General features: G+C 38.9%; 1 protein-coding gene across 1 annotated transcript in view; it reads left to right on the forward strand.

The window, feature by feature from the left end:
• The window catches only part of UNC80 (unc-80 homolog, NALCN channel complex subunit), a 212,710-nt gene that overhangs the window by 17,314 nt on the left and 171,455 nt on the right, over nt 1-23,941 (forward strand). The window contains exons 6-8 of the mRNA XM_004376376.3: nt 2,473-2,546; nt 2,998-3,137; nt 4,334-4,406. Of these exons, the coding sequence (XP_004376433.1) occupies nt 2,473-2,546; nt 2,998-3,137; nt 4,334-4,406 (287 nt within the window). The remainder of the gene's footprint in view (nt 1-2,472; nt 2,547-2,997; nt 3,138-4,333; nt 4,407-23,941) is intronic.

Consider the following 23,941-nt stretch of genomic DNA (forward strand, 5'->3'; position numbering starts at 1 on the left):
GATTAGACAGGCCCGTAAAATGAAATGAGACTAAAGGGGCACACCAGCCCTGGGGCAAGGACTAGAAGGCAGGAGGGGACAGATAAGCTGGTAATGGGGAACCCAAGATCGAGAAGGGAGAGTGTTGACATGTCGTGGGGTTGTTAACCAATGTCATAAAACAATTTGTGTACTAAGTGTTTAATGATAAGCTAGTTTGTTCTGTAAACCTTCATCTAAAGTACAATAAAAAAATAAAAAAGAAAAGAAAGGGAGAATGTTGACATGTCCTGGGGTTGGCAACCAATGTCACAGAACAAATATGTATGTTAATTGTTTAATGAGAAACTAATTTGCTCTGTAAACTTTCATCTAAAGTATAATAAAAAAAAAAAAAAGAAACCCTTATGCAGCAGTTCTACTTCGTAACACATGGGGTTGCCATGAGTCAGAATTGACTTGATGGCAATAGGTTTTTGTGTTTTTCCCAGAAGTGTTTCTTAGTGAGGAGTAAAATGAGAATTCACATAAAATGCTTGTTTATAGTGAGTGTGTAATAAATTCCATCCTTCCATTCCCAATCTTCTTTTAGTGTCAATAACAAAAATAAAAAAGAGATAAATTGTAGGAAACCTATAACCCATTGCTGTCGAGTCAATTCCGACTCATAGTGACCCTATGGGACAGAGTAGAATTGCCCCACAGGGTTCCCAAGCTGTAATCTTTACAGAAGCAGACTGCCACATCTTTCTCCTGTGGCGGGCATGATGAATTTGAACCACTGAACTTTCAGTTAACAGCCTAGTGCTTAACCATTGCCCACTGAGCCACCAGGGCTCCTTGAGAAATCTATAGAGGCATAAAATTTTTTAAATCTATGTGTGTGTATTTTTAAATATATACTTATATACATAGATGTATGTACATATATATATAGTTTGCTTACTTCATATAGTTTTTCTGCAGACAGTAGGAGATTTATGCATGTAAAAGTGCTTTGTAAAGGGAAGGAAATTATAAACATGTTTTTACATACTTTTTCCCCCATATCTCAATGCCAGCTTGCTAGTTATGTTAAGAAATTTTTTAAACTGAGGTGTGAAATATTATGCATATATGTGATAAGATACTTATGGTACAAATCACATTTACTGTAATTATTCAAAAGTAAGATGAACTTTTTTCATATAATAATAAAAGTATATTAACCTCACAGCTATAACTAAAATATATGCAAAACATTAACTATTGAAATAAGCGATGTGTAAAAATAACAGTCTTTCATAATGTTCAGATATCAAGCAACCAACTAGGTAAAAGTGTCATAGCCAGAAATGATCTACTTCAGATTCCATGGATAAAATGAGGTTGATTTCCTTGGAATAAAACAATGACAGCAAAGACAGAACAAATGTAAGAGGTTAAAAAAAACTTAAAACAATAGAAACAAGATAGAATAAAATAAAATATGCTAAGTTAAAAAAATTATTAGTGAAAAAACCATATATTTTATGGTATGTTGATTAAAGACATTTAATTTTTTTAAGTTTTTCTATATGAATGGGAGATCACTTCAAATTTAGGTCTCTGCCTCTTTATTTAATTAGTATGTAAACCATTTAGCACATACATAAGAACTATTAAGAAATCATGTCCTTGTTTCCCTCCATGGAAGCACCTGTGCTATTCGCCTCACCATCCCTTTGCTTCTGGATGATATTCACAGAGGGTTCCTTTCCCCTCTGCCTGATGCCTGTGGACTTGAAACGGTGCCCAGCATCTGATGAGAAATTAGACTCAGCTTAGATAGCATGGCCAGAAGAAAAGCAGTGGCACATGGAGAAACTCTGCTGGTCCCTCATGACCTTGGAAAATCACCTTCCCTCTTAGCACCAATTTCCTCAAAATTTAAATGAGGCATGGCCCTCCTAGCTTCCCACTGTCCCTGGCATTCAGGTAAAGATGGAACTGATTTAAATTTTATCTCAGAGGTAGCTTAATGCGGTAGTTAAAGCACTGACTCTGGAGTCAGACCACCAAGAGTCAAATGACCTTGGGCAAGTCAAACTTCCTGTGCCTCAGTTTCTACATCTGTGAAATGGGTCTAGTAGTTTACCAACATCATAGGGTTATTGTCAGGGTTAAATGAACTGACCTAAGTAAAATGCTTAGAACAGGACTTTGCACATATTAGGTACTATGTAGATGCTATCTATTATTATTATTTTGAGTATTATCAAATATTTAGAACCTTAATCTACTGAGTCATACTGAAGAGATGCCTATCCACATTGATAACCTAGAAATGCTAAGATTTTTGAATTGGTTACTTAATTTCTCTTACCTGTAGTTTTAAATGTCTTTTTTAAGTGATTATTATCTCCATTAAAATAGTATTTTTATTTGAAGTGAGATGAATTTATGAAAAAAATGAACTTATCACAATCTTATAAAATCAGCCATCAAATTTCTTCCATTTTTCCGTTCTTGTAGCCAAGAGAAGTTCTCCCATCACCAGTCAAAGCCAGACCTGTGAATCACCAAATCAAGACGCAAGACACCGAGAGGTGAGTTGATTATGACCGTGAAAAGAAGGAGAGCAGCGATTCCTTGGAAGGCAGTATAGTGTGAAGGGTAAAACAGGAGTTCTAGAATCATACTACTGGCTTCAAAGCTGGCTCCTCCTCCTCCTTGAATGGGAAAACAGCCTTGAGTTTTCTGTTTGTCAAACATGAAACATAGGTTTACAGACCTCCCAGCAGGGTGACGGCACTGAAATGAGACAATATATGAGTAGTGCTTTACCTCAGTGGCTACTGTGTAATAAGCACTTTCTAAATGTTAGTTAGCGTTATTCGTCCCACATTAAATAAAGTATCATTCTGTAATCAGTGTCTATGGCATTATAATTAGCTGTGCTGCAAAAATGTAAAAAAACTCGTGTGTATAATGGTAGTTAATTCTAGAGGATATACCTGCCGAATAAACAAAATAATCTGCTGTCTCTGCTTTCAAAAGGGACTCCAGGTGGTCTGTGAGACCTTCCAGTCGGATTCCATCTCACCTAAGGCCACCATTGCAGGCTGCCACCAAGTACACTCATTTAATGGAAGTCTGTCCTCTCAAACTTCCCAGGAAAGAGGCCCATCACATTCCAGGTATATGATTGCAATGTTAGGGACAAAAACGTATGTTTAATCACCCAAAATTAAATCGGCACTTTTTTTTAGCTACTTAAAATGTTTATGTGCATGATATGTGTGCACATATTCTTGGTAAAGGTATAACTGAATTAAAAAGTCCAGAAATGTGCTAAATATAAATGGCTCTCATTCAAACCAACCAGAGTAGAAGAAAGGAGCCCTGGTGCCGCAATGGTTAAGCACTCGCTGTTAACCAAAAACTGGTGATTGGAACCCACCGGCCTTTCTGTGGGAGAAAACACCTGGCGATCTGTTCCCGTAACGATTACAGCCTAGGAAACGCTACGGGGCTGTCCTATTTCCTATGAATCCAAATCGACTCAACGGCACACAACAACAGCAGAGAAGAAGTGAGCAGATGTCTAATTTAATAAGATGTATGAATTAGAGAAAAATTTAAATATTTAAATGCAGAATCTCAAATAATACTATCAAAGGTTATGTTGCAGAGATGCTTCAACGTACTAGAATACTTCATACTAGCAGATCCTTTGTTTTAAAATGAGTGTTTCTAAAGTATTCACAGGAGCCCTGGTGGCACTGTGGTTAAGCATTTGGCTCCTAACCAAAAGTCTGCAGTTTGAATCCACCAGGTGCTCCTTGGAAACCCTGTGGGGCAGTTTACGCTCACCTATAGGGTTGCCATGAGTCAGAATAGACCACAACGGGTTTGATTTTGGTTTAAAGTACTCAGGAGGAATGAAAAGTCTGTTCTTTGTAAACTTTCCAACTCTGCCCTTGTTACCTTGTGTACATAATGAATTTGCTTACAAACATCTTTTCCAGGGATGGGCACTAGTCTGCTTTTTACTACTACCTGATGAAATTATGGAAGGCTGCATTCATGAGTTTTGCCTTTATACCTGACCAGAAACTCCACCTATGGGGCCTGAGACCATTTTTATTTTCCTACTTTCAAATGAGGTTACAGTCTAACGGATAGTATTTTAAAAGAGGTAATGTTTTTAGACAGTTTTGAGGGATAATTTACATCCTATAAAAGTCACTGTTTTAAGTGTCTAGTACAGTTAATGATTTTTAATAAATTTACAGACTTGTGCAGCTGTCACCACAATCCAGTTTTAGAACATTTCCATCACTCAGAAATATCCCCTACGTCTATTAACATTTATTCCTGTTTCCACCCCTAGCCCCGGAAAACCACTAATAAACTTTCTGTTTAGATTTGTATTTTTGGACATATCATTTAAACGCAATCATACAGTATGTGATCTTTTTACACTTGATTTCTTTTTGTGTGGACATATGTTTTCATTTCTACTGGGTAGATACTAGGAGTAGAATTGCTGGGTTGTATGGTAAATTTGGAGCCCTGGTGGCACAGTGGTTAAGAGCTATGACAAGCTACAGCTGCCAACCAAAAGATCGGCGTGGCAGTTCGAACCCATCAGCTGCTCATTGGAAACCCTATAAGGCAGTTCTGCTCTGTCCTATAGGGTCGCTATGAGTCAGAATTGACTCAACAGCAATGGGTTTGGTTTTGGTTTATGGTAAATTTTTGTTTAAGTTTTTAAGAAACTGCTGAACTGTTTTCCACAATGGCTACATCACTTTACATTCCCATCAACAATTTATGAAGGTTTATCTCTGTATCTTTGGCAGTACTTGTTATTGTCTACCTTTTTTATTTAACCATTTTAGTGATTGTGAAGTCGTATCTCACTGTAGTTTTAGTTTACATTTTCCTAATGACTAACCAGGTGTCCTGGTGGCCCAGTGGTTGAGCATTTGGCTGCTAGCCAAAAGGTCAGCAGTTCAAATCCACCGGCCGCTTGCTCCATGGAAACCCTATGAGGGGCGTTTCTACTCTGTCCTGTAGGGTCTCTATGAGTTGAAATCAACTCAACGGCAATGGGTTTGGTTTTGGAATGACTAACTATGTTGAGTATCTTTTCATGTGCTTATTAGTTATTCACGTATCTTCTTTGGTGAAATGTCTATTCAAACAATTTCCCATGTTTTTAACTGAGTTATTAGTCTTATTATCACTGACTTGAAAGTGTTCTTTATATACTTTGGATATAAGCCCTTTGTCAGAAAAACAGTTAACAAACATTTCCTTCCAGTATATGGCTGATCTTTTCATTTGATAATTTTTCAATGATCTTCTTGTCCCTGGCACCGGAACCTGTCCACACGGTTGTATTGGTTTTTTTTTTAAGATTTCCTATAATTGTTGAAAGCGTGGAGCCATACCAAAGTTAAAATTAACCAAAGTTAAATACGAATATATTGTGCTTAAAAAATATGAAAGGAATGTGTTTATCTTTGTGTCTTTATTTTGGACCTTAAAGCAAATGGCCCAGTTTAATGATCTTTCTTATAAACTGTAAGTCCTTCTTATATTTGACTACAATGTGCTTTGCTGTAGTTTCTGTCTATTGTTCTTGTATTAGTTTTCTGCTGATGCATAACAAATTACTATAAACTTAGTGGCTTAAAACAGCATACATTTCTTATCTCACAGTTTCCAGTCCAGGCACAACTTAGCTACATTTTCTGCTTCAGGGTCTCACCAGGCTGAAATCCAGATGTCAGCAGTGAGGTCTCTCAAAGGCTTCACTGTAGGAAGATCCACTTGCAAGATCCCTTAGGGTAGTTGGCAGAATTCATCTCCTTGTAGTTGTATACCTGTGGCCCTGTTCTCTTGCTGGCTATTGGCTGGGGGCTGCTTTCAGCTCCTAGAGGCTACTCACAATTTCTTGCCACGTGATCCACTCCATTAGCCACCTCACAACATAACTAACAGGTTATTTCTTCAAAGCCAGCAAGAAGAGAACACACCAAAAACCTGTTGTCGGTGAGTTGATCCCAACTCATAGCGACCCTATAGGACAGAGTAGAACTGCCCCATGGCGTTTCCAAGGAGCGGCTGATGGATCTGAACTGCCAACCTTTTGGTTAGCACCTGAGCTCTTAACCAGTGAGCCACCAGGGCTCCGCACGGAGAGAAATTCTCTCTAATTCCAGTTAAGACAGAGTCTTACATAATGTAATGTAACCACAAGCATGACATCCCATCACCTTTGCCATATAATGTAACATCTGGTCATTGTCTAGCTCTGTATTTGAATATTGTGCTACTACCCACACCCCAATCAACTAAACTCCAGCCTTTTTTGAGTTCTTCATATGCACTATTCTTCCCCTTATCTCTGAGCTCTGGAATACATTGTTCCATCTGTCTGGATAGTTCTTCCATCTGTCTTCACTTACACATCTCATCTTTTCAAGACTCAGCTGAAATATCATTTGCTTACTGCCCAGAAGAAGCTTTTCACCCACGTTCAACACTTTCTCAGAACTCTGTGTTTTCTCTTATGGTGCTAATGGCAATCGTAATTTAAATATAAATAGCGTGGTGGTTATTTGCTCAATGGCTATCTAGCTCTTTATTTTGTTGTTGTTAGGTGCTGTCGAGTTGGCTCTGATTCACAGCAACCTTATGTATAACAGTAAAATCCATGAGAGGAGGGATAAGTCTCTTTTTTTCACTGCTCTTTTCTAGTGCCCGGCATAGGGCCCTTAGTGAAGGGCACTAAATAAGTGAATGAACTTAATTGTCACAGCGATCATGCAAAGAAGACATTATCTCTCTTTTAAAGATGAAGAACTGAAGCACAGAGAGATTAAATGGCTGACTCAAGGGCACCCAGCTAGGAAGGAAGTACAAGAGTTACCCACCCCCCCGCCTTTATTTTGTGCTTTAAGTGAAAGTTTACAGTTCAAGTCAGTTTCTCATACAAAAATTTATACACACATTGCTATGTGACTCTAGCTGCTCTCCCTGTAATGTGACAGCACACTCTCCCTTTCCACCCTGGATTTCCCATGTCCATTCAACCAGCTCCTGTCCCTTTTTGCCTTCTCAGCTCGCCTCCAGACAGGAGCTGCCCATTTAGTCTCATGTATCTACTTGAGCTGCAAGAGCTACCTATGAGCCCATGCCTAGCTAATTCCTTGGTCCACACTCTTTCCGCTACTCCCCCAAAAGAAAGTGGGTCTTTAGAGAGGAGCTCAGTGGAGCTTCTATAGAAACCTACTCATCCCCTCAATCATGTTTTTGTGGAAGCCCCTTTTCTCCTTTATCCCTCATTAAAAGAGGAAGTATTGTGGTTATTTGGCAAGATCAGTCCTTTTCAGGAACAAAAAAGCTCCTGGGTGCTTAGCACCACCTTTCCCCGTCCTCTCCCAACAAGTCTGAGACTCAGCCCCTATTTAGTCCATGTTTAATTTGATCTTGTAGTATTTTTAACCCACTGTTCACTTGACTCTTCCTGACTCTTACTCCCCTGACTTTTCTCACAGTAAACTCTACTGTTTTGGTTTGGTTTTATTCTACCTTTCTAACCGATCCTTTTCAGACATTTTCATTAGCTTCTCTTCCATGGGCCTCCTCTTAAATGTTGGTGTTTCCCTCTCATTACACATTATCCCTCTGAATGATCTGACTTAATGCCATGATTTCAATCATTAGTTACATACAAGGACTATCAAACCTTTATATCCAATCTAGACACTTCTTTTGTGTTCTATACCCAAGTAATTAACAGACTAATAGACATCTCTACCCATACTTCCCAGGTACCTCAAACTCAGCCTGTCCAAAAGCAAATGCATGCTCCTGTATCCTCTGTGTCAGTAGATGACACCATTATCAATTCAGACATCTAGACAAAAATATGAGGCTCACTCCACGCCAAGTCCTTTCCATTCTACCCTCTTAATATCTCTAAAATACTCTTCTCTCCGATGTTAGAGTCACTAGCTTAGTGCAGATTCTTATCATCTCTTCCTTGAATTTCTGCAACTACTTCCTAACTGGTGCTTTGACGTTCACCATTGCCTCCCCCTAATTCACTAAATATATGCAGTTATAAAAGTGATTTAAAATATAAGTCTAACTGTTTTATTTCCTTACATAACAAATCTTCAGTGACCATGTGTGGTTTTCAGGATATATTTCAAACTTCTTTTTAAGCAGACTCAAACCTTCATGATCAGGCCCAGGATGACCTCTCCACATTCCTCTCTTGCCACTTCTTTTTCACACTTACTCTTTGCTCTGCTGAGCTGCTTGGAGTTCCTTAAATACTCTGTGTTCACTTTCAAATTCTGTCATTCAGACACTTCGCTCCTCATGTCGTAATGTCCTTTGCACCTTCATTTAATAATGATCCTTCAGTACTCAGCTCAGGAATCAATCCATTAAACATTTCTTTAACCCTCCAATTTGGGCTAGATATGCTATATATATGTTGTTGTTAGCTGCTGTCATGTCAGTTCCGACTCAGAGTTACCCTGTGCACAACGGAATGAAACACTGCCCGGTCCTGCGCCATCCTCACAATTGTTGCTATGCTTGAGCCCATTGTTGCACCCACTGTGTCAATCCATCTCATTGAGGGTCTTCCTCTTTTTCACTGGCCCTCTACTCTACCAAGCATGATGTCCTTCTCCAGGGACTGGTCCCTCCTGATAACATGTCCAAAGTATGTGAGACGGTGTCTCGCCATCCTCATTTTTTTTTTTAATTGTTGTTCTTTAAATGAAAGTTTACAATTCAAGTTAGTCTCTCATACAGAAATTTATACATACATTGTTAAGTGACCCTTGTTGCTCTCCCTGTACTGTGACAGCACACTTCTCCTTTCCACTCCGGATTTCCCATGTGCATTCAACCAACTCCTGACCCTCTCTGCCTTCCCGTCTCACCTCTGGACAGAAGCTGCCCATTTAGTCTCATGTATCTGCTTGATCCAAGAAGCACACTCTTCACGAGTATCATTTTATGTCCCATAGTCCAGTCTAATCTTTGTCTGAAGAGTTGGACTTAGGAATGGTTTTAGTTTTGGGCTAACAGAGAGTCTGGGGGCCATGTCTTCCGGGATCGCTCCAGTCTCAGTCACACCATTAAGTCTGGTCTTTTTGCTAGAATTTGAGTTTTGCTCCTCGCCATCCTTGCTTTTAGTGAGTATTCTGGCGGTACTTCTTCCAAGACAGATTTGTTAGTTCTTTTGGCAGTCAGTGGTATATTCAGTATTCTTTGCCAACACCATTAATTCAAAGGCATCGATTCTTCTTCTGTCTTCCTTATTCACTGTTCAGCTTTCACATGCATACGAGGCAGTTGAAAATACCATGGCTTGGGTCAGGTGCACCTTAGTCCCTAAAGTGACATCTTTGCTTTTTAAGATTTTAAGGAGATCTTTTGCAGCAGATTTGCCCACGGCAATGCATTGTTTGATTTCTTAACTGCTGCTTCCATGGGTGTCGCTTGTGGATCCAAGTAAAATGAAATCATTTACAATTTCAATATTTTCTCCATCTATCATGATGTTGCTTATGTATATATATGTATATAAAATCTATACATAATCTATATGTTAAAATTCATACTGTCTGTATGAAACAGAAGCCCCTGAGGACAGGGGCAGCTATTCATTCTTCCTTACAGACTCAAAGCCTCAATCATTGACAGATACATAGGGATTAATTTATTGTTTAGCCAAGTGTCTCTCTACTGCACTATCTATTGGTAATGTGTTTTGCGTTTTACCACAGTATGTGGTTTCTTCTCGTTGAATGACTACATGAAATAGTGATTCTGGAATACCTCAGGCAAGGGGGTCCTCGGTTAGGATAAACAGAAGAAGAGAAGGCCTGTCATACCTCTTGCCCACCAAAATCTATGCTTCTCTTAAGGTGCAGCTTAAGGGGCACATACTTTCTACAAAGCTGTCTTATTTCCTAGTGCTGCTGTAACAGAAATACCACAAGTGACTGGCTTTAAAGAATAGAAATTTGTTTTCTCACAGTACAGGAGGCTAGAAATCCAAATTGAGGGTACTGGCTCTAAGGGAAAGCTCTCTCTGTTGGCTCTGGAGGAAAATGCTTATCTCTTACAGCTTACATAGCCCTGGCATTCATCAATTCCTTGGCAATCTTCACATGGCATCTATCTTCCTCCACTTGTGCTTGCTTATCTTTGTGTCTGTGTTGGTCCTTATAACTCAGAAATGATTAGATTTATGACATACCCTATATTGATATGGCTTCACTAACTTAACAAAAAGGATTACATCCACAGGTATGGGGTTAGGATTCCAACATATATTTTGGGGGGACACAATTCAATCCATACTGGAAGCCTTCCATAAATCTTTTTCTGTGTTCCCTCAGCACATTGTTAGAACTTTTATTTACTGTATATTTGATTCTGTAGTGCATTATACTTAGTTATTTGTGTGTAAATCTTCCAAATAGATTATAAATTTTTTGGGAGTGGAAATTCTCTTTTATTTGTTGTGTGCTCCTAGCACCTAGCACAATATCTGCTATAAGTCAGTGATTAATAATACTTGTTGAAATGAAATGAAAACCAGAGATGACCCGAGAATTCTAAGCTACTCTATAGAGAGAAGGTTATCTACTCTCTAAAACGTTTCATAGTTGTGATAAATAGGACATTTATCAAGCTAAAATTTAATCAGTTGTAATGATAAATCTAAACAATGTTTTTAGGGGAATATTATCTCCAACTCCAAATAAGTTGTTATGTATGTCTGAACAAACATTACATACTAACTAGTTCAAACTTAAACTTGCAAAAACAAGCTCCATGTCCATCATATCTGTTATATTTATAAATCCTATAAACAGATGAAATATATATATATGAGTCTAAGCAATGCCCAATATACTGAAATATTTCCACCTTCTGTATGTTTTCATCCTATTGGTATATTACAGTATGATACGCATTTTTAATGAGATAATACTAAACTGTGGTCTGCTAAGACCCCAGAGTTTGGGATTTTATGCCCATTGATTCACTTAACAATAATTTTTTTAGGAAATACTGAGAACAGTCACTATCCTAGATGCTAAGAATATCAAAATGACTCAAGTTTCCTGCCCTCAGGGAATCATATCTATTTGGGGAAGTAGACACCCAAATAAATCGTTATGATTCAACATGATCAGTGCTATAATAGAGAATGAATAATTTATCAAAGTCTCTTTAACTCTATATCTCTTTCCTAAGATTTTAAGAACGTCAGACAATTCAAAGTCACTAGCAAAGACTATTTCCTCTATTAAGTCATCCAAATTTCAGATTAAAGTTAACACTATGTACAAAGAATATATAAATAAGAATACATAACAATTAAATGCATTCATAAGTGAAAAAGAAATACACAATCACTGTTAATATTTCTAAATTGCCTTTTTTTCTGCTAAATGAGAAATTATAACTATTTAAGATCAGAGACATAATTTTTACTTGCTCATCATCTTTAATAGACTAGTTGGAGTTGCATTATATCAATTATCTGTTGCTCATAATAAATCATCCCAAAATTCAGCAGCTTAAAACAACAAACATTTATCATCCTCATTGAGTTTCCAAGGGTCCTGAATTGAGGATCAACTTGACTGGGTGGTTCTGGCTCAGGTTCTCTCATGAGGTTGCAGTTGAGATATTATGGGACTAGTCATCTGAAAGCATGAGTGGACTGGAGGATCTGCTTCCAAAATCACTCAGATGGCCATTGGCCAGATGCCTCTGTTTCTTACTTAATGGTTCCTCTCCCCAGGGCTGCTCACAACATGGTAACTGGCTTCTGACAAAGCAAATGATGAGAGAGACAGAAGTAGACAGAGACACATAGAGAAAGAAAGAGAAAAAGAGAGGGAGAGAGAACAAGACAGAATCTGCAATGCCTTGTATAACCTACTCTCAGACATAACATACCAACACTTCTGTCATATTCTGTTGGTCACACAGACCAACCCTAGTACAATTTTGGAAGAGACTATATAAAGATGTGAATACCAGAAAGCAGGGATCAATCATTGGGGAATATCTTACAGGCTGCCTACCACAGTCTGCCCTCTTAAGTCATTAAATATTTAAGAGCTTATATTTCTCACATCATAAATGTTCTCAACCATAGTAAGCATGGGAAATTCTCAAATATAAACAGCAAATGATGTGTCCGTTCTCTGACAAAATCAAGTATGAACAGCTCCAATCTGTTTTGTCTAAAAAGACAAAGCCAACTATAATGTCCAAGAATTCCTCTTTATGGAAGGACAGTGTGTTTTCCATTCTCTGATATTCCTACACCCAAGCATCCACATAAATATGTCACCCACAGAACACATATACCCACATACATGAGCTAGGCCTAGCACTTTAGAAAAATGAATTAGATCTTCTTTCTGCCTAGCTGCAGTAACTGGTTGCCATGGAAATACTGCACAAAGTAGACCTTTTGGAAAATGCTAATTTTAATGTATCTTCATTGGACAAGTTCACATATTAATCAAAAATGAAGAGAACTTTAATAACAAAGCAATGCAAATATCCTAGCAACAAAAGCTGTCCGCTTGTGTCAAATAAATCCAATTACATCATCTCTTTTGCCCTGACCTTGACTAAACTGAGCATCACTCTTCTCTGAACTCTACAGTGAACAGGTAGCTAGTTCTTTAAATTAAAGTGCGATTTCATCTTTAATTACCATATGCATAGACTTTAATTTCTGCTTCATTAAATAACACATAGGGTCAAGGCTGATTTCCACAGTTCTCTGCCTCCACAGATTCTCTACTGTTTCCAGAGAGCTTTTCTACCTCTCTACTGTCATCTCCCAAACCCAGTTAATAACTGGGTTCTCTGAAGCCATTGTTGCTTGGAAAATAAAACAATTCTTATCTTTTTCAATACAGACTTTGTTGTCATAATGTGTTGTTTATTTTATGCATATAAAAGTAGCATATGTTAATTATATAACGTGTTAAAAAAAAAAGAAGTAAAATAATGTATGAGACCACCATGTGGATAGAAACATCATAAATTTTTGTATACATGCTTATCTTCATTATTTTTGCATATACCATTTAGGAGGACAAGTCATAGTCATCCTCCCTCATGGAACTCTTTCATTTTTCTTCTAGAAAATAACTTATAGAATCGTAGAATATTAGAGTTGAAAAGAACTTTCTTATCATAATCATAACAATGAGCCTTCCCCCATTTATCTCTCATATGTTAGTTAATAAATAGTTAGTTAATTAAAGTGAGTTTGGTTAGTGACAAGTTGATTACATCTGATAATGCTGTCTTAAATGAAATAAAAATTTTTATTGTTTCTCCTTTTTATTGATTTGTCCAGTAAAGCTCACACTTTAAGCCAAATAAACTAGTGCTTGAATAACACATTAAAAGAAGGTGCTTCAGGTTATAAATAATTGTTGCAGAATGCCTTGTTAACTGTTGTTGTTTCAAATATTAAGCAATTAAAATGTGAATTTACTTAACAAATTTTGATTACATGCAACCTAAGTTACAGGCACGTTTTTAGACTCTAATCACAATCTCATATTTTCGGGGTCTCAATGTTCTGCAGTTCACCATCAGCTGAACTGACATACTCTGCTAGAAATTAGTCAGTGGCTACAGGACTCAGTTGTTCAGTTAGTAATTGCTTTCAGTCAAATCAGTTTTATGTATTGAGAAAGACAAATTCAGTCATCCAACACTCTCGGAAAAATTTGTCAGCATATCATCCTAGTTATGGTGTTTCCATCTAGGAATTGTTTTGGATGTTGGCTTAAAAGGTGCCTAATCCATCACTCATCTATCGGTTTGTTGTTCTGTGGTGGCTTCGTGCTGCTAAGATGCTGGGAGCTATGCCACTGGTATTTCAAATACCAGCAGGGTCACTCAGGGTGGACAGGTGTCAGCAGAACTTATAGACTAAGACAGACTAGGAAGAAAAGCCTGGCGATCTACTTCTGATTATTAGTCAATTAAAACCCTATGGATGACAACAGAATATTGTCTAATATAGTGCTGGAAGATGAGCTCCCTAGATCGGGAGGCAACAATGGATTCAAGCATGCTGGCAAATCATGAAGATGGTGCGGCACAGGGCAACCTTTCTTTCTGTCGTAAATGAGGTCACCATGAATTGGAGTCAACTTAACAACAACAATCCAAAAGTCATGTTTCTCTACAGCAGTTGTCTTCTAATTGAATTAAGGGTGCTTAAAAAGTACCTGTGGATTTAATTGAAACAAAGATTCCTGGGACCCATCCTCAGTAATGCTGGTTTAGTATGTCTGGGGTAAGACCTGGGAGTCTACATTTTCAACAACCTTCCTTCTCTCTATCACCTGTGGAATTCTCGTAGAATTTGTCTGTTGGTATCTCACCATATGGAACACAGCCCTAGTGATTTGAAATAATTTATAAAACTCCCTAATCTAATTTACTAACAGGAAATACTTGGGGACAGTGAAGTGTGGGGCAAAAAATAAAGGGTAAAGAATAACTATAGCTAGTCCAATGGGGAGAAAATAATTCTATTGAACTACTAATATTCACCAGAATCACAGCCGCCTAGTCAAGAAAACAATAGTTTTCACAGGCTCTTGTAATAAATCAAATGATTGTCACAAACGCTTGAGGACCTAAAATTACCCAACTAGTAGCCGACCAACCTCATACTTTGTCTTTTCTTTATAAATCCAAGACTATAGCACTGAAAAAAAGAATAAAACTTATTATTCCAGGTATAAATGATAGGCTGAAAGCAGTGGATTAGGTCTCACTTTTTTAAGAAAGAGAAATGGGGTGAGGTGGGGGTAAGGGAAGAATGATAAAAAGCTCCTTAGGAAACTGGTGGAAATGCTAGATTTCTCAAGTTGTCCAAGGATGAAGCAGGTGGCACACTGGGTAATTTGAGATGAGATAAAAATAGGAGCTATTTACAAGGGTTTGGACAGAGCTAGTCAGAATCCAGGGCTAGTACCAGCAGGAAGCCTACCATCCCAGGCCTGAAGGGGCAAAGGAGGGAGCAATTGTGGAGAAGTGTTTGGAGAGAAAGCTGACAAGATCTGTGACCACCATTGTTGGGTGGGGGAGGGGGGCAGCACAGCCCTAGGCAAAGCACTGGGAAGAAGGAGCCATGGAGAATAAAATCACTTTCCTGCCTTTCAGTTTCCTGTGGGAGCCTCCCTTTGCTAAATTCAGCCAGGAGCCAGGGACAGGAGAGCCCTTGAGGAGTCTGTATAGGTCAATCTTCCCAGACAGAGAGGTAGAGAAGGGTGGAGAGTGGAGGGAGTGAGGAAGCAAGGGTAGGGGCAAATAAGAGGTATACTGCCCAGGATGGGAACCCAACTTTGAATCCAGCCTCATGCTTCCTACGGGGACTTGGCAACTCACTAAATTCTGAGACTCTGCCTTTTTATTAAAAAGATTAAATAATGAAAAATTTGAATAATAAAACACAGTGAAAGAACAGGCATAACACATCATCTAGCAGAAAATAAGATGAATTTGTTTAAAATACATATAAAATATATTAAAAAAAAGAAAAAACAAAAACCAAACCCGTTGCCATGAAGTCAATTCCGACTCATAGCAACCCTATAGGACAGACTAGAACTGCCTCGTAGGGTTTCCAAGGAACAGCTGGTGGATTTGAACTGCTGACCTTTTGTTTAGCAGTCAAGCTTTTAACCACTGCAGTATCAGGGCTCCAAACTGTATATTTATCCGTATATTTAATAGAGAACTACATGTTAAATGTTATATGTATACCCAACCCATTACCTTCAAATCGAATTCCAACTCATAGTGACCCTATAGGACAGAGTAGAAATGCCCCATAGGGTTTCCTAGGCTGTGTATTTATAGAAACAGGCTGGCACATTATCCTCCCATGGAGGGGCTGGTAGGTTCAAACCACTGACCTTTCAGTTAGCAGCTGAGAACTTAACCACTGCAGCACTAGGACTCCTTGTTTTAAATGGTGATTGGAATGCAAAAGTTGGAAACAAAGAAGGATCAGTAGTTGGAAAACATGACCTTGAAGGTAGAAATGATGTGGGAGATCACACAATAGAATTTTGCAAAACCAATGACTTCTTCATTGCAAATACTTTTTTTCAACTACATAAATGATGACTATACATGTGGATCTCACCACATAGAATGCACAGGAATCAAATTGACTACATCTATGGAAAGTAACAATGCAAAAGCTCAATATCATCAGTCAGAACAAGGCCAGGGGCCAGCTGTGGAACAGATCATCAATTGCTTATATGCAAGTTCAAGATGAATCTGAAGAAAATTAAAACTAGTCCATGAGAGCCAAAGTACGACCTTGAGTATATCTCACTTGAATTTAGAGACCATCTCAAGAATAGATTTGACACATTGAACACTAATGACCAAAGATCAGATGAGTAGTGGGATGACATCAACGACATCATACATGCACAAAGCAAAAGGTTATCAAAAAGACAGGAAAGAAAGAAAAGATCAAAATGGATGTCAGAAGAGACTCTGAAACTTGGTCTTGAATGTAGAGTAGCTAAAGCAAATGGAAGAAATGATGAAGTAAAAAGGTTGAGCAGAAGATTTCAAACGGTGGCTTAAGAAGACAAAATAAAGTATTATAATGAAATATGCAAAGACTTGGAGTTTGAAAACCAAAAGAGAAGAAAGCAGTTAGCATTTCTCAAGCTGAAAGAACTGAATAAAAAATTAAGGATTCTATGGACAAAATATCGATCGATGCAGGAAGAATCCAAAGAAGATGGAAGGAATACACAGTCACTGTACCAAAAAGAATTGGTTGACATTCAACCATTTCAGGAGGTAGTATGTGATCAAGAACCAACGGTACTGAAGAAAGAAGTCCAAGCTGCACTGAAGGCATTAGTGAAAAACAAGGCTTCAGGAATTGATGGAATGCCAACTGAGATATTTCAACAAATGGATGTAACACTGGGAGCACATACTCATTGCCAAGAAATTTGAAAGACAGCTACCTGGCCAACCAACTGTAGGAGATGTATATTTGTGCCCATTCCAAAGAAAGGTGATCCAAGAGAATGAGGAAATTATCAAATGACATCATAAATATCACATGCAGGTAAAATTTTTGCTGAAGATAATTGAAAAACAGTTGCAGCAGTACGTTGATAGGAAACTGCCAGAAATTCAAGCTGTATTTAGAAGAGGACATGGAACAAGGAATATCATTGCTGATATCATTTGGATCTTGGCTGAAAGCAGAGAATACCAGAAAGATGTTCGTTATTGTTGTTATTAGGTGCCGTCGAGTCGGTTCTGACTTACAGCCACCCTGTGTATAATAGCAGGAAACACCGCCGGGTCCTGTGCCATAATCACAATTGTTGCAGTGCTTGAGCCCATTGTTGCAGCCACTGTGTCAATCCTTCTCACTGAGGGTCTTCCTCTTTTTTGCTGACCCTCCACATTACCAAGCATGATGTCCTTCTCCAGGGACTGGTCCCTCCTGATAACATGTCCAAAGGAAGTGAGATGATGTCTTGCCATTCTTGCTTCTAAGGTGCATTCTGGCTGTACTTCTTCCAAGATAGATTTGTTCATTCCTCTAGCAGTACGTGGTATATTCAACATACTTTGCCAACACGGTAATTCAAAGGCATCAATTCTTCTTTGGGCTTTTTCATTCATTGTCCAGCTTTCACATGCATATGAGGTGATTGAAAACACTATGGCTTGGGTCAGGCGCACCTTAATCCTTAAAGTGACATATTTGCTTTTTAACACTTTAAAGAGTTCTTTTGCAGCAGATTTGCGATATGCAGATGACAGCACCTTGCTTGCTGAAAGTGAAGAGGACTTAAAGCACTTACTGATGAAGATCAAAGACCACAGCCTTCAGTATGGATTACACCTAAACATAAAGAAAACAAAAATCCTCACAGCTGGGCCAGTAAGCAACATCGTGATAAATGGAGAAAAGATTGAAGTTGTGAAGGATTTCATTTTACTTGGATTCACAATCAATACCCATGGAAGCAGCAGTCAGGAAATCAAACGACCCATTGCGTTGGGCAAATCTGCTGCAAAAGACCTCTATAACGTGTTAAAAAGCAAAGATGTCACTTTGAGGACTTAGGTGTGCTTGACTCAAGCCATGGTACTTTTAATTGCCTCATATGCATGCAAAAACTGGATAATGAATAAGGAAGATCAAAGAAAAATTGATGCCTTTGAATTACGGTGTTGGCAAAGTATGTTGAATATACCATGGACTGCCAGAAGAGGGAACAGATCTGCCTTTGAAGAAGTACTGCAAGAAGCCAGGATGGAAAGACTTTGTCTCATGTACTCTGGACAGGTTATCAGAAGAGACTATTCCCTGGAGAAGGACATCATGTTTGGTAAAGTAGAGGGTCAGCAAAAAAAGAGGAACAACCTAAAGGAGATGGATTGACACAGCGGCTGCAACAATGGGCTCAAACACAGCAACGATTGTGAGTATGGTGCAGGACCGGGCAGTGTTTCGTTCTGTTGTACATGGGGTAGTTATGAGTAAGAACTGAAAACAACAACATATATAAATATATGTGGATATGATATAATATCTAGGTGGTCAAACTTTTAATCACATTGTTCGTAGTGTTTCCCCTTGTTCTAAAACTGCCTATGCTGTATCTATTTACATCTGCTTTCTCAGTAATAGTATTTTGATCATACTTTCTGCTGTATTTTTTTCTTACTGTGTTTCTTGATGAAATTTACTAGCTTTATCAAAGAATTGACTTTTTGTTTTGTTAATCCTATCTATTTCTGTTTAATAATTCATTAATATATGCTTTTATTGTGTTCCTTTTTCTACTATTTTTGGTTAATGTTTTTCAAGTGTTTGCAAACCATACTTACTATATTATGATCAAAACCATGTTGAAAGTTAGTTAATCCTTACCTATTGCTTATACCAACTGACGTTAAATTAGCTTCTCTTTTCCAATGCTTTTTGAAATAAATGTTTATCTTCAGTTTGTTAGGTCTGTTGTTATTATTGTTAGGCACTGTCGATTTTCGTCTCATAGAGACCCCATGTGACAGAGTAGAACTGGCCCATAGGAATTGCTAGGCTATAATCTTTACAGAGCAAATCGCCAGGTCTTTCTCCTGTGGGATCTCTGGGTGGATTTAAACCGTCAACCTTTCGGTTAGCACCCAAGCGCTTAACCATTGTGCCACCAGGGCTCCTCTTATTAGGTCTAGTTATTTTTAATATACTATTTAAATTTGAACATACTGTTATATTGTCTATTTTATTTCTCCTCATTTTACTCCCCAACACATGGCATTTGCTTTATTTGTTATTTTGAATAGGCCTTTTTCTCCTGTATATTTTCAAAATGTTTATTTCTGGTATGTATGAAAGCCTTTGATTTCTCCATCTTTATCTTGGATCCATTTCTGAAATTCATTAATTTATTTAAATAAATAGAGACAGGCAATAAGGAAGTGTCTGCCAGTTTGTCGTGCTATGGTGGCTTGGGTGTTGCTGTGATACTGGAAGTTTTGCCACTGTTATTTCAAACACCAGCAGGGTCACCCTTGGTGGACAGGTTTCAGGGGAGCTTCCAGACTAAGACAGACTAGGAAGAAAGACCTGGCAGTCTACTTCTGAAAAAACTGGCCAATGAAAACCTTATGAATAGCAGCTGAACACTGTCTGATATAGTGCAGGAAGATGACCCCCTCATATTGGAAGGCACTCAAAATACGACTGGGGAAGAGCTGCCTCCTCAAAGTAGAGTTGACATTAATGACTTGGATGGAGTAAAGCTTTTGGAATCTTCATTTGCTGATACAGTACGACTCAAAATGAGAAGAAACTGCTGTAAACATCCATTAATAATTGGAACACGGAATGTACAAAGAATGAATCCAGGAAAATTGGAAGTTGTCAAACATGAAATGGAAAGAATAAACATTGATCTCCTAGGCATTAGTGAATTGAAATGGACTGATATTGGCCATTTTGAATCAGACAATCATATGGTATACTATGCTGGGAATGGCAAATTAAAGAGGAATGGCATTGCATTCGTCATCAAAAAGAACATTTCAAGATCTATCCTGAAGTACAATGCTGGCAGTGATAGGATAAAATCCATATGCCTACAAGGAAGCCAGTTAATATGAATGTTATTCAAATTTACACACTAACTACAGAGGCCAAAGATGAAGAAATTGAAGATTTTTGTCAACTTCTGCAGTCTGAAGCTGATCAAACATGCAGTCTAGATGCACTGATAATTATTGGTGATTGGAATGCAAAAGTTGGAAACAAGGAAAAAGAATTGGTAGTTGAAAAATATGGCCTTGGTGATAAACGACATGGAAGATGGCATGATAGAATTTTGCAAGACCAATGACTTCTTCATTGCAAATACCTTTTTTCAACAACATCAACATGTGGACGTTGCTAGATGAAATACACAGGAATCAAATCAACTACATCTGTGGAAAGATATGATGGAAAAGCTCAGTATCATCAGCCAAAACAAGACTGGGGCTGACTGTGGAACAGACCATCAATTGCTCATATGCAAGTTCAAGTTGAAGTTGAAGAAAATTAGACCAAGTCCATGAGTTCCAAAGTACAACCTTGAGTATATCCTACCTATATTTAGAGACCATCTCAAGAATAAATTTGACACATTGAAGAATAATGACTCAAGACCAGACAAGTTGTGGAACGACATCAAAGACATCATATATGAAGAAACCAAGGGGTCACTTAAAAGACAGGAAAGAAAGAAAAGACCAGAATGGATGTCAGAAGAGAGTTTGAAAATTGCTCTTGAACATAAAGTAGCTAAAGTGAAAGGAAGAAATGATGAAGTCAAAGAGCTGAACAGAAGATTTCAAAGGGCAACTCCAGAAGACAAAGTAAAGTATTAGAATGAAATGTGCCAAGACCTGGAGTTAGAAAATCAAAAGGAAAGAACACACTTGGCGTTTCTCAAACTGAAAGAACTGAAGAAAGAGTCAAGCCTTGAGTTGTAATATTGAAGGATTCTACAGGGAAAATACTCAACAAAGCAGGAAGCATCAAAAGAAGATGGAAAGAATACATGGAGTCACTGTACCCAAAAGAATTGGTCAACGTTCAGCCATTTCAGGAGGTAGAATATGGTCAAGAACTGATAGTACTAAAGGAAGAGGTCCAAGCTGCACTTAAGGCGTTGGTGAATAACAGGGCTCCAGGAATTGATGGAATACCAACTGAGATGTTTCAACAAGCGAGTGCAGCACTGGAAGCGCTCACTTGTCTATGTCAAGAAATTTGGAAGACAGCTACCTGGCCAACCAACTGGAAGAGATCCAGATTTGTACACATTCCAAAGAAAGGTGATCCAACCGAATGCAGAAATTATCGAACAATATTGTTGATATCACACGCAAGTAAGATTATGCTGAAGACAATTCAAAAGTATTTGCAGCAGTACATCGACAGGGAACTGCCAGAAGTTCAAGCTGGATTCAGAAGAGGACGTGGAGCAAAGGATATCATTGCTGATGTCAGATGGATCATGACTGAAAGCAGAGAATACTAGAAAGATGTTTACCTCTGTTTTATTGACTATGCAAAGGCATTTGACTGTATGGATCATAACAAATTATGGATAACATTGCGAAGAATGGGAATTCCAGAACACTTAATTCTGCTCATGAGGAACTTGTACATAGATAAAGAGGCAGTCGTTCAAACAGAACAAGGGGGTACTGTGTGGTTTAAAGTTAAGAAAGGTGTGCATCAGGGTTGTATCCTTTCACCATACTTATTCAATCTGTATGCTGAGCAAATAATCTGAGAAGCTGGACTATATGAAGAAGAATGGGGCATCAGGATTGGAGGAAGACTCATTAACAACCTGCAATATGCAGATGACACAACCTTGCTTGCTGAAAGTGAAGAGGACTTGAAGCACTTACTGATGAAGATCAAAGACCACAGCCTCCAGTATGAATTACACCTCAACATAAAGAAAACAAAAATCCTCACAACTGGACCAATAAGTAACATCATGATAAAGGAAGAAAATATTGAAGTTGTGAAGGATTTCATTTTACTTGGATCCACAATCAATGCCCATGGAAGCAGTATTGCATTGGGCAAATCTGCTGCAAAAGATCTCTTTAGAGTGTTAAAAAGCAAAGATGTCACTTTAAGGACTAAGGTGTGCCTGATCCAAGCCAGGGTATTTTCAATTGCCTCATATGCATGTGAAAGGTGGACAATAAATATGGAAGACTGAAGAATAACTGACGCCTTTGAATTGTGGTGTTGGCAAAGAATATCGAATATACCATGGACTGCTAGAAGAACAAACAAATCTGTCTTAGAAGAAGTACAGCCAGAATGCTCCTTAGAAGCAAGGATGGCAAGACTTCATCTCACATCCTTTGGACATGCTATCAGGAGAGACCAGTCTCTGGAGAAGGACATCATGCTTGGTAAAATGACGGGTCAGTGAGGAGGAGGAAGACCATCAACGAGATGGATTGACACAGTGGCTGCTACAATGGGCTCAAGCATAACAATGATTGGTAGGATGGCGAAGGGCCAAGTGGTGTTTTGTTCTGTTGTATATAGAGTCACTATGAGTCCAAACCGACTTGATGGCATCAAACAACAACAACTATAAGAAGTAAAGAGAATTCTAAAGTATATTGGAAAAGCAGATAAAAGTAGCAGTCACCAACTCTAGGGCTCAGACAGAGCACTCAAAGAAGAGGTCTCCATACCCCACCACACCAAAGGACTGAGATCAGACCCTGTTGGAGAGGGCAGGGCCATAACTCACTAGACTGTAGAGGAAGTCAAAGTGGTTCTGCACCAATGAAACTTGCTGGAAATTTGTCCCCTGGAACATGTCACAAATATGTCCTCTAAGATGCTAAGGAAAGCTGTTCATGGGGAGGCACAGAAGGCACTCTGCTACAAAACTGCCCAAAGTGGAGTATGACAGGAAATTACCAGTCACTGGTTGCTGCTGGCCACCATGCCATTGTAGTTTCTAGGTCCTGAAAAAGATATGAATGTTTCAGGAACCTGGTTCTGGAGAAACCACGCATGCTGCAGAAGCTGGACACTGAGGAAACCACCTAAACTGCAGGAGCCAGGCACTGGAAAGACCGCACAGACTGCAGGAGCCAGGCTCTGGAGAGACCACACGGACTGCAGGAGCCAGGCTCTGGAGAGACCACACGGACTGCAGGAGCCAGGCTCTGGAGAGACTGCCCACCCTGCAGGAAGCAGGTACTAGAGAAGCTGCATACCCAGCAGGAAGCAGATACTGGTGAAGCTGCACAGACTGCAGGAGCCCAGGCGCTAGAGAGGCTGCAGAGACTGTAGGAGCCAGGTGCTGGAGAAACTGCACATCCTGCAGGAGCCAGGCGCTGGAGAAGCTGCACAGACTGCAGGAGCCAGGCGCTGGAGAAGCTGCACAGACTGCAGGAGCCAGACGCTAGAGAAGCTGCACAGACTGCAGGGACCTGCTGAGCAAGCACACTAGAACCAGGAAGCAAAACTATTTACTCCTGCAATATCTCTCCTGTTCCCTCTACTGACAAAGCTTTACATTATGCCAGCTTGCAAAGAAAAAATATTCTAAAGTCTCAGATCCATTTTCACAGAGCAGGCAAAAAGGATGAATTTGGAGCTGAGAGGCAATAAATCTATGATGACTGGCCTACCAGAGCAAGCATGATCAAGAAGGAGGTTGGAGTGGTAGGCACAGCGAGATTATGCAGGCCTTGTTGCCCACGGTAAGGAGCTTGGATTCTATTTAGTGTGATTTAAAAATTTGTTGGAAGGTTTTGAGCAGGTGAGTAGAGGGACAAGAGAAGCAGC

Source organism: Trichechus manatus, unplaced genomic scaffold, assembly GCF_000243295.1.
Source record: "Trichechus manatus latirostris isolate Lorelei unplaced genomic scaffold, TriManLat1.0 scaffold00041, whole genome shotgun sequence".
Lineage (NCBI taxonomy): Eukaryota > Metazoa > Chordata > Mammalia > Sirenia > Trichechidae > Trichechus > Trichechus manatus.